Genomic DNA, 12,079 nt, shown 5'->3' on the forward strand with positions numbered 1-12,079 from the left:
TTATTGTTGCTGGACAGGTGATTTTATCTTGATTTTATTTTTCAAGCACTCCAAACTGTGCTTGCCAAAAGGTAGCTGGCTCCAAAGAGTGTGCAAATGAAATTAAACGTGAAATGGCCAGTGGCATTGGAAAAGTTCTTACAGTGGGGTGCTGAAAGCTATTGAACAAAACTGTAAACCCTGTATATGATGGAAACCACTTCAAGCCAGGGGGTGCTACTGCACCCCCAGTACCGCTAGTTCCAGCACCTCCTGGACATGGCAATGTAGGAAGTGGAGAATGAAAGTGCCAATCTGGTTATGATCCCAAGCATATGTGGGGTTTAAAAAGTGGGAGGGGGGGCTGTTAGTTAGCCTCCCCCTCGCTTCTCAGGGGCGTTGCAGCAGAAGCATTGTGTGTCAACTACAGGAAATCTAGTCATAAGAAATCAACTAAAACTATCTCTGTCCTTCTGCCATCCTCAGAAAGGGAGGTGGTTGCCATAGGAGCCGGGGCCACTCACTAAGTACATGAGAGCTTTGCTTAGCTCAGCAGAGCCAGCTTCTTCCAGTCAGCGGCCCCCTTGGGGCAGAATGACCCCTGCTGCCAAGCGCCGGCATCTAGGGCAGGCCGTGGGGCAGCGGCCAGCCCGTCAATGGTTTTCTTCATTGGCCAGCCCCAGCCCCTGGAACTGCCCGGGCAGCCGGCCCGACTCTAGGAGTCCAGGGTGCCAAGGCACCGGGAGGCAGCCCCCCCTACAGCAGGTGGAGCCACCCAGCCCGCCTCTGTCCCCGCCGCCTGTGCAGCGTGTCCCTGCCAGTAACTTATGCATTTAGCCTGTAAATCAGACAATAATGCTAATACCGCTCGCTGATTGGCTGGCAAGGTCCTAACTCTGTTCCCTGATTCGCTAGAATATCTGAATTTTGTTCCCTGCTTCGTTGGCACGCTCGCTACTGCCAGAGGGTCTCCGATTGGTTGGAGTGGGAGATTATTCCTTTCTATCATTGGTTGCATGGTACGTCATTTTGTTTTTTGATTGGCCGGCATATCGCTCATCCTGATCTTTGATTGGTTAATATCCTACTCGTCCTCTCTTTGAATTGGTTGTATCTTTCTTTCCGTTTTCCTGACTGGCTGGCATCTTATGTGAGGTCAGTTCCGGTCTTCCTGTGGGTCACGGATCACGTGATACGGGTCGCCTGGGCCACTAAGGGGAGCAGGACGGCTTCTCGCAGCCAATCACAGCTTGCCTTACTTCCCTCGTTCAAAGTCGGCGGGCGCGATGGCCAATCCTGGTTAGGTCCCGCCCATGTGTCTAGTGAGCGACGGTCCCGTCAGCCAATGACGTGGGGCGCGGCCTGGCGGTGGAGGTGGCGGCTTCGGCGGGGCTGGTGAGGCGGTGATGGCGGACAGAGGAGGCGGTGGCGGCGCTGGAGCTGGCGGCGGCGAGGCCGACGCGGGGGCGGCGGCGGCGGCGGCGGAGCGGTACAATAATGAGATCAGGTAGCGCAGGCCGGCGGGGATTCAGGGAGAGGGAAGAGCGGGATTTCACACGCCCCGCGTTGCGGCCTGGCCGTCGGGCCTCCCCCACCGGCCCCTGCGGCTGCAGGCTCCTCCCCCAGGGCCTTGTGGTCCCGCGCGCCCACCCTTCACTCCCGGTGGTTTCGCAGGGTCTTCCGCTTCTCCCCCATGGCCCGCTGGGCAATCTGCCCATGATCCCTGGGTCCGGCAGCTTCTCCCCCCTCTACCGCAGCAGACCTTCCCCCGGGCCCCGCCATCTCTCTGTATCTCCCCCTTCCCCCGGCGGATCCTCCCCTCCCATCCTCTCTCTGCTTCCCCCTCTGTGCTCCCCGCGGAACCGGGCCCGGCGACTCGTGTGAGCTGCCTGCAGCATGCTGCCTTGGGAGGCAGGCGCTGCCTGTAGGCTAAGCACACCACGAGCTCTGTGTTCCCTGGCGTGACGCACGGTATCCAGGGCCTCAAGGGGCAAATGCAGCCGTGCCTGTCATGTTTGATTTTTCTCTGACTCGTGCTCTCTTTCCATGCTTCCCAAACTGCAGTGTTGCCCCCGTGTTAGTAATTGCATAAAAGCTATAAAGCTAGAACGAAAGCGTTCAGTTTTTTGGGGGTAGGATTGATGTCATTTGGGGGTGTGTGTGTGTGCACAACATCCAACAGGCTGGGACTCTCATCCTGATTGGGGTGTTGCACCTGAAACCTGAAATAAAAGTAACGCTCTCTGGTGCCTGGTGCAACAGGCAGGAACTAATGCCAGCATGAGTGGTAAAATAGCTTTATTGGGCTTATTTAATTGGAACATAAGAACCTGCCATACTGGGTCAGACCAAAGGTCCATCTAGCCCAGTATCCTGTCTTTAGACAATGGCCAGTGCCAGGTGCTTCAGAGGGAATGAACAGAACAGGTCCTCATGAAGTGATTCATCCCCTGTCCCCATTCCCAGCTGCTCACAAACAGGGGCTAGGGAAACATAAAGGCTCCTGGGAGCACATAACCTGGTGTTATGGTGATAGGTGTTGTAAAAACTATAGTTCTGTCTTAACAGTACGATTCATGGTGTTGCTGATAAAACCCTGTCCTGTTTGGGACCTTGCTCTCTGACTGTCATTTGCCTTGTTTCTCTCATGACTATTAAGATTAGCTGGGATGCTGTTATTGTCAATTCCTAGGATCATGTTTTCCAGGCCTGACAGAAGAGTCTTCTCAGTAAAGAGTGCCCCTAAATTTAGAATTTGCTCCCTTTGGTGCTCCATCACTGTTAGAGGTTGGTGATCTTTGGGGCATCATTCAAAGCACATTAATTTTGTTTTGCTCTTGGGCATCTCAGGGTTGGTAGCAATGGTCAGTTGTGTACCACATAGTGGGCTGCCCCTATAATTTCCTTTTTTAAAACCTATGTAAAACAGCACCTGGTTTCTAAAACTTTAGGTGCTTTATGAAACTTAAATCAGCAGAAGTAGAAGTCTGTATAATCTGAGTGCTGAGTTGCATGTGTTTTGCCGTTCACCACCTTATAACCTTTGTTTTTTTCAATTTTGAGTCATCATGCCAACATTGGTATTGCACTGGCACTAAATGGTGGGCAAAATTGTTTTCCTGAGAGCATCAGAAGAGCGTTTGTTGGTTGCAAAGGTGAACGTTTTTTTCTATATATACACTTATTAAGCTGCCTGTGTAGTGGGCTGGGTGGCACATTGGGTTTAGTATATTAGCCTTTCATCATTGCAGATCAGAGTTCAAATCCTTCGTTAGGTCATAAGTGAAAAGGATGCAGATGGTCTCATCCAAGTCCCTGGTGGACACCCATTTACATTATGGAATAGCTAAAAACCTTGGCACAATCGGCAGCCATTGCTCGAGAGGCCTAAGATGTGACTATAGATAGACATGGTGATTCAGGTCACGTTTGAAGTGCTTTGGCAGAGCTGTGTGAGGGAAGCTTGCACAGTGCCTGTCCGTACTAAGATGGTTCAATCTAAAGGTCACTCATTTTCATGAGTGAAGAAAATCATATTCAAACTTCTAATGAATTTAAATTGTGGGGTGGGGGGGGAACCTATTAAAGTACTTGTACTTTTAATTTTATCTATTGAAACTTGACAGAATTTGTCATGTCCTTCTGCTTTTACTAGTTTCACTTTTTGTAACACAAATTAATCTATCCTGCAACTAATCAGCAAACACAAATAGTTTTCTTTTGGCTTTACACACAGAATGGCTCAGCAGCAAGCACTGAGATTTCGTGGCCCAGCACCCCCACCAAATGCTGTCATGAGGGGTCCACCACCTCTCATGCGTCCACCTCCACCTTTCGGCATGATGAGAGGTCCACCTCCACCACCTCGTCCCCCCTTTGGCCGACCTCCATTTGATCCTAATATGCCTCCAATGCCACCTCCGGGAGGGATTCCTCCACCAATGGGGCCTCCACATCTACAGGTAAAGAGTGTATGGGTTTGGTTTTCTGTTTTTGATGTGGATGGATGTGGTAAGAAGTCAGCAGCATTCAGAAGCAATTACAGCAGGAAAAGAAAAAAGTAAATGTAAAAAAAAAAAAAGATCAGAGCCTAGTTAGTTTTATCACACTGCATGTTGTTCAAAAATATCTAACAGAGGGTCCTTCACATGGTTCCTAAAGTCAAACATAATGGAATCATGTGCACAGTTAAGATGAGTTCATTGACAAAAAACTCCAGTAGTGCAGTTAAAATTCTCTGGTAGTGCCTTGTGTCCTTCCAAATCATCAAGTTTAACTACACTCTATCTTTTGAAAACAAGGTAATGAAGAGTAGAGCTAACACAAATTTAAACCTCGGAAAACTATTAAAGTTAAGGTACATGCCACCCCCACAATGTAACTGCTCCTTGGAGCTGGCCTTAGCCACTTGGAATGGTTTAGTAAGGGTGGTGCTATAATAAGATATGAAGAGTAGAAAGGAGAATGTCCCATTGTGTTGTGATCAACAGTTTTTAATTCCAACGTTTATCTACATGCACTCCTTGTGTTAGATATGGTTGTATTGAATGGTGGATCAATTAGTTGGAGCAGTTTGGAAGAGTAGTTACTGTGATATGAAAAGAGGTGCATATGTACCTTGAGGGATCAAGTGGGCCTAATTTCAACGCTGGTTCTGTTGAGGTGTGTCAGTAGTGGTGCACAGTGGTCTTGTCATGTGGATTGTCATCAGTCTAGTGAAGGGATTGTAATATTTAGCAAATTTGGGTTGGTTGCTGTGGAGTGGGCACAGTCTGTGTGGGTAGCTCCTGTTTGCTATGCCTGGCTTAAACCAGAGTTTTGTCTTAGCAAAGAGGTGTACTTTGTCCTACAGTGCTCGTAGGTGCAGTTCCCTGAGTGTTCTGCAGCATCTCCAATGATAGAGTGCTTGTATGTGTGTTATGGGTGTGTTGCGGTATTGCTCGGAGAGAATGGAATTAAGATTATGTTGTGGTGATGGTATATACCTTAACTGTGTATTTTCTGGTGTTTAGGAAGGTGAGCCTGGCACCCTTTCCCACTGCTGGAGGTAGCATGGGGAAGATGGGGAGTTCTGGATTCTCAGGCTGGTGGAGGAGTCATGGGAAGGAATTGTAGGTGTATTTGTAAGGGAGGGAGGAGGATTGTGCACAGATGACTCCACTTCTTTTCCCTCCAAGCATGTCACTGGAGGGGAAGGTGCCCAGCTGCCCACTCTTTATGGTAATGTTGTGTCCGTGCTTCTGAGATGCCAGAGAGCAAAGACTTCAGAGGATGATCCCTTGTTTATTGAGAATTGTAGAAAAAATACTTTTTTTGGAAACCCAGTTTTTTATCAAAGCTTTAAGTCATCCAACTGGGTTTTCAAAAACATAGTGTTTGATCTCTTACACAAATAAGGGTTGTTATCTAGAGGTGTTCTGGCCCCTCAGTAGCTGTGCCAGAGCACAACCCTGAGGGGCAGAGCCCTCATCCCACTCCCTCCCAACCCTCCATGGCACTGCTCTGATCATCATCATCATCCCCCCCCCCCCTCATATTCCCTTCGCTCTCCACCAAAAAAGTTATAAGAATCAGAAGAAGTTATGATCTGATCATGCTAGTGGAGCGGTGTATTGAGAACCCTTGACCAGATGACACCGAACATTGATCGCATTAAGTTTTATTGTTCAGGAAAGGGTGAAGACTGAGTCATGATTATGTTATCCTAACCATTTACTGTCTTTCATCTTCACTGTGTTATTTTTAAATTCTTGCTATTACTTTAAAGTAAAAGCGGAGTTTACATGTAGATTTCATAGCATTTTTAAAATATCACTTTTAAACCAGAAATTTGGACCTCAGGGTGAAATGTCCAAAAGAGCCCTGCAGCACAAAATGCATTTCCTGAAAACTGCGTAGGGTAGGCCTTAAGCTCTCAGTGCCTGGGTGCAGCTAAGGTCCAGTGATGACAGCAAGTCATCTTGAGCCACCTATTCACTCTCATAGCAGGCTGCCAGCAGACCTGTTTTTACAGAGCCCCTGGTCTCGCTGCATATATATGTTTAAATGCATCCATGATGCTTGTGCCAACCTGGAGTTACAAACATTGTCCTCAGTAACTTTGTCAGTATTGCTTCCTGAAAGGGCCAGGAGGGGGAGAGGAAGCACATGCTAAAATAAATCCTGAGTGACTAAGGTCAGTTTGGGATGGATCAGAGCCTTAGTTTGAGCACAGGTTTGCCCAAAAAAAGTGGACGAACCCGATGATTTTGTAAAATGCTGTGTTTTAGGGGGTCTGTATTTTGGGGAGCCCCTGGCTCAAATGACCCCAAATTTGAACTGCTTACACTGTCTAGCACAGCAAATTTCAAAAGAATCAGAATATACATATGTTTTTTTAGAATACTTAGAATAGTCAACCTTTAAACAGAAGAAATGCTCAATCTTACTAACAGGAGAATTGTTGCTTTGCTATTATGCTAAAACAGTGATATTCAGACTAAGGCTCGCAAGCCATGAGTGGCTCTTTAATGTGTCTCCTGCAGCTGTTTGCAGCACATGATATTAAAGCACTGTGATTCAATTATTAACCAATCAGGATGCTTTTATCATGTTAACCAATTGTAGTTGATTAAAAATAATAATACCTGGTCAGTCATTTTTCTGGGAGAATAATATATAAACTAAATATTTCCCCTGCTTTACTGTTTAAATATGAATATATAGTAGTATACTAAATGAAGCAATGAATTCATACTACTGTGGCTCTTTTGGGTAATGTTGATCTCTAGTTTGGCTCCTGAACCACTGAGATCTGAGTATCACTATGTTAAAAGTTCATGTACTATGGGGGACATGCATGAAATAAGAATTTAGAATGATATTGGGGTGTATCAAATTAGTATTAAGCATTTTAAAATTAAGATTTTTTTGCTACCTTTGGACATTTAGTAATAACTACTTAAGTTGAACTAATCCTCTGCTGGATCATCTGTTTTTTATTTCTCTTCAGTGAGGGGGGAATCATTTATGCTACCCCAGGCCTCTTCTCTTTATATGGCCACTTCTTTGCTGCTTTGCATTTAGTTAATACCTCAAGGCTTGAAGTACTTGTTAAAGCTGTTCTCTGTGCTATGGGTTGACTTGTCATGAGGTGTGGCCCTTCCCTTGATAATACTAATTGAGGCCATGGCTCCCCTGATTTTCTGTCACTGGAGGCATTCCACTTCCGTAAGCAACGGAGCTAGGTGGATGGAAGCATTCTTCCACAAGGCTGAGGATTTTTCATACTCCCTGAGTATGCTATGTCAATCTAAATTTTAAGTGTAGAACAGGCCAGAGATTGTAATGTTGTTTCAGTGGACTGTATTAGAACAGCATGGAAGACTGTTGCTAAGTCTTTGCTTGCTGAGGCTGTGCAGTCAAGTGATACAGAATATGAACGCAAACTGTATATGGCAGACCTGTGACATTGTTACTGTTATATGATTTTACACAGAGGCCACCATTCATGCCTCCTCCCATGGGTAGCATGCCACCGCCTCCTGGTATGATGTTTCCTCCAGGGATGCCACCTGTCACTGCCCCTGGAACTCCAACTATGCCACCCACTGAAGAGATATGGGTAGAAAACAAGACTCCAGATGGCAAGGTAAGACTAGAACCAAATACAGCAAGGAGCTATCAGGAATAGTGAGTGACTGCTACCATGTTACAACATCTGATCTTGTTTGCATTGGTGGTGGTGTTGTGTTGATCTTGGCCATTGAGGCTGCAGATTGTGTATAGTAAGAGTCTTTGTTTTTGTCATGCTAAATAGGTAGGCAAAACAGAGCAATTTCCTTTTATTAATACATATTCATATAGATATTAACTTTTTCCCTCCTAATTTGAGGATGGGGGACCAGGCCATTCATTGTGAAAACATACTATTGTTTGACAATGACTTTTCTACTCTATAGGTCTATTTCTATAATGCACGAACGCGTGAGTCTGCATGGACCAAGCCAGATGGGGTAAAGGTTATTCAGCAATCAGAACTGACACCAATGCTGGCTGCTCAAGCGCAGGCCCAGGCTCAAGCGCAGGCCCAGGCTCAAGCGCAGGCCCAGGCCCAAGGTGCCTCCACACCAACAACCAGCAGTCCTGCATCTTCAGTGTCTCCATCAACCTCGTCAAGTACACAGTCCTCCATGACCTCTACTACAACCACAGCCACTTCAATTTCACAGACCATTTCCAGTGAGTTACTGTGGGTTTCTTAGGCTTTGTGAGAGTGGGAAACAAATGCTACCTTGGAGGAAATACTGTAGTAAAGACTTAATGTGACATGTGGCTCCTCTTTGCCAGGTATTTTGTTTTTTCTGCTACTGCTACCCATATGTTCTCAAATAACCAAATAGATGCTTAATAGTTATTGATATACTTGGAAATGCTTTAAGAAAAGGAGGAAGGGGTTGTTCCACCAAGGTTTCCCATCTTACCTGTCTCCAGGATTCAACCTGCCCTTCTGGCTGAGGAGGTGGACATGTCAGTGCTGCCTCTGGAACAAGCAGAGTTGATTGTTATAGAGCAGAACTTCTGCTTTTTCATTCTGCAGAGCATCCCAGTGCTTCAGTTACTTTGTGTTTTGAGTAACAACGCAGACCAGGAGAGGTTCTGAGCTTTATTGATGAATGATCCATGTAGTTTGAAAACTGTTGCTCTTCACAGGGGATTGACCTTGTGGAATGTATATATTTAGATTGTAGCCATAGCAAATAATCTTACAGTTGACTCATATGTCATTTTTTTACTAGACCTGCAAAGCTAGAAAGTAACTACCTAGCCTATTCTCTTGATATATTTAAGTGTAGTGTGTAGGGCATTATTTTATAGTCTGTGTAGACATTTGTTAAATATGTAACAATGGACAAGAATCACAGATGTTTAGATTCCATTCCATATCAGATCTTTGAGATCCATAGTTTACTCACTGTAGTTTTCTCTGCTTTTGAGGCATATGTTTATAGTGAGGCCCTTTTTATGTAACTTAATAGAGTATTGTAAAAATTGACTTGACTGTTGGCTGCCAAAAATGTAATTTTCTGACACCAAACACTAATGAATTTTGCCTTTTTTCTTAAGGAAGTTCTGTTAATGTTGATGCCTGTGGCCAGGTGCTAAAGCTTGTGTTTTAAAAGATCAATTTTCTCAGCATTCAGAATCAGTCTGTAAAGTATTGGGGGTCAGAAGAGCTGGGTTCTAATTCTGACTGTGCCATTGGTTTATTGTGTGACCTTGAGCAAATCATTTAATCTCTGTATGCCTCAGTTTCCCTATCTTTAAAACACGAATAACTCTCTTACCCTTTGAGAACTGCAGATAGTGTTAAATATATACTAAATATTAAGTATCTTTATATCATTGAAAAAGTGAGTTAATCACTTTATTAAATAAAGGAGAAAATAATTTCCTTGCAATATGTTTTTCAGTTTTTATGACAAATTTAATATCTACAACATAATCACTTAGTACAAGAAAAGTGATATTTCTCCATCATTATACTGTATCGTCTCGTAAATTTATAACATTGCTTTCCAGGGTAAAAAATCAAAATGATGCCTAGTATAAGTTTAATTCTTGAAACGCATTGGCTGCCACTTTTCCTTCTTTTACCCCACACATTGATATACAACATTAGCATCCTGTCGAAGGCTAACTCGAATCATCCTGCAAGAAATGTTGAACTGAATGTTTAATATTCATTTACCCACTAGGAGGCACTGAAGGCCTAGAATTCTTCCATTCCATGACAAAGCATTTTCCTAAACTTTTCTTTGATTATACATGCTTGAATCACAGTTGCATGGCCACAATCTAAGAATACCACACTGTTGTCATGTACATGCACATGCAAAACTGCTGCCATTATATTGTTTAAACAACAATATTCTTTGTGCATTAGTTCCTTCATTGAAGGTTTTGTACAACTTTCTACTCCTAGTTGTCTCAATCTGAACAGAGGTTCATATTTCACTTTTCACCCAAACAAGTTAGACTAGTTCTCTGGTAACCAAAGCAAGGAAACTTTTGCCACTGCTCTAGAGATTTGTTAGTTATATTATACAAACAAGGGGGTGAGGGAAATAAGAAATATAAATTGATTGATTTTTTTTTTTTTTTTTTTCCTGGAATGATATAGTGTCACAGGGTGGAGGGAGGGATTTTTATTTCCAGCGAGCATCCTTTTCTTATATGTGCTTCGGTAAGGGATGAAATACTTTATAGTGTGTGTAAGGAAATATTTGTGAGTGCTCATATATTTACAGTTCACATGTTGTACCATTTAAGAAAACTACACGTTTTTTTTTTTCCTTCTTTCTTTTTATCAGCACCAACAACACAAGACCAGACCACAAGTTCAGGTGTTTCAGTTGCTACATCTTCAGTTAGTGTTTCAACCTCCGCTCCTTCTGCTACACCTGTGCAGACTGTACCCCAGCAAGTCCCACAGACGTTGCCTCCTGCAGTTCCTCATGCAGTACCTCAGCCAACAGCAACAATTCCTGCTTTTCCACCCGTAATGGTACCTCCATTTCGTGTCCCCCTTCCTGGCATGCCTATTCCACTTCCAGGTAAATTGGTACACTGTAGTTGTCTTATCAACTATGTGTCCATGTTGTCAATTTGTTTGCACTCATGTGTCTACTGTGTATTTAATTGCCTAAATCCTCTCCATTTAGAACATTTTCTAAAATAATTCAGGTTTAGTGGACAGACTTTAAGTAATAGTCACTTGAAACACATTTTAAATATTTAATTTTCTGATACAATTATTACAAAGTTATTTAAACATGTAAAATCCTTGCTTTGATAATACAAATAAATTAGAATGCACTGAAAAGTGCATTTTATAAATGGATTATTTTAAAGGGATCGTGTCTATACTCCAGTCTCATACAAAGTAATGAAGAGCTGGATTAATTCTTTAAGTGACTCTGAGACTGTTAATCAACTGTAAAAATAGTTTATTGCCAGTATGCCCTAGCACTACTTTTTTTCATATAGCAGAATTCATGGTTGGTATGTGATCATTGCAGTCACTTTGTTACTTGGATTTAGAGCTTTAATCTTATGCACAAATGGAATAAAACTAGAGGAGACTAAAAGTGAATTACATATTGTAGAGTCTCTCTAATATCCGGAGACCGTCACAGCTACAACTATTCTGCATACATATTCAAGAGCAGAAAGTATTACAATTCAACACTGATCTCAAGTGTTCCCAAGCCTGATCTCTTGCAGCCACCAGGAATAGTATTGGAAAAGGAACAAAAAGGCTTGAGTTGCAAGGGCTCATGTTGAAGCTTAGTCCATGTTCATAGATTCTAAGTCCAGAAGGGACCATTGTGATCTAGTGAGTCTGACTACTCTATAACACATACGATAGAACTTTCCCAAAATAATTCCAAGAATATATCTTCTAGAAAAACATCCAATCGTGACTTCAGAATTGGCCATGTTGGAGAATCCACAACCCATGGCAAATTGTTGCCATGGTTAATTACTGATACGGTTAAAAAATTACACCTTATTTCCAGTCTGAATTTCTCTATCTTCAACTTCCAACCATTGAATTGTGTTATACTTATCTATCCGATTGAGGAGCCCATTATTTAATATTTGTTCCCCATGTACATACGTATAGACTGTAATTAAGTTACTCCTTAATTTTCTCTTTGTTAAGCATATTTTGAGCTCCTTGAGTCTATCACTGCAGGGCGTGTTTTCTAATCCTTTAATCATTCTCATAGCTCTTCTCTAAACCCTTTCCAATTTTTCAACGTTCTTGACTTGTGGGCACTAGAACTGTTCACAGTATTCCAGCAACAGTCACTCAGTGCCAGATGAAGAGGTAAAATAACCTCTCTACTCCTACTCAAGATTCCCCTGTTTATGCATCCCAGGATCACATTAGCACTTTTGGCCACAGCCTTACACTGGGAGCTAATGTTCAACTGATCATCCACCACAACCGACCTATCTTTTCCAGAGTCATGATTAGAAAAAAAATCAACTTTATAGGAGTGATACAACAGCACAATATTGCTTTCAAAAGGAAATTATAGGGAAGTCATCA

At 43.2% G+C, this 12,079-nt stretch overlaps 1 protein-coding gene across 9 annotated transcripts in view; it reads left to right on the forward strand.

The window, feature by feature from the left end:
- Positions 1 to 1,361: 1,361 nt before the first annotated feature.
- The window catches only part of TCERG1 (transcription elongation regulator 1), a 56,182-nt gene continuing 45,464 nt past the window's right edge, over positions 1,362 to 12,079 (forward strand). For 8 of the 9 annotated variants that reach the window (XM_077825225.1, XM_077825228.1, XM_077825226.1 and 5 more), the window contains exons 1-5: positions 1,362 to 1,486; positions 3,716 to 3,941; positions 7,457 to 7,609; positions 7,920 to 8,199; positions 10,332 to 10,574. In XM_077825225.1, coding sequence (XP_077681351.1) covers positions 1,386 to 1,486; positions 3,716 to 3,941; positions 7,457 to 7,609; positions 7,920 to 8,199; positions 10,332 to 10,574 — 1,003 coding nt within the window. In that variant the 5' untranslated portion in view covers positions 1,362 to 1,385. Of the gene's footprint in view, positions 1,487 to 3,042; positions 3,135 to 3,715; positions 3,942 to 7,456; positions 7,610 to 7,919; positions 8,200 to 10,331; positions 10,575 to 12,079 lie in introns of all 9 variants that reach the window. The other variant, XM_077825230.1, reaches the window with a different exon arrangement.

Source organism: Eretmochelys imbricata, chromosome 8 (assembly GCF_965152235.1).
Source record: "Eretmochelys imbricata isolate rEreImb1 chromosome 8, rEreImb1.hap1, whole genome shotgun sequence".
In the NCBI taxonomy this organism is placed as follows: Eukaryota; Metazoa; Chordata; order Testudines; family Cheloniidae; genus Eretmochelys; species Eretmochelys imbricata.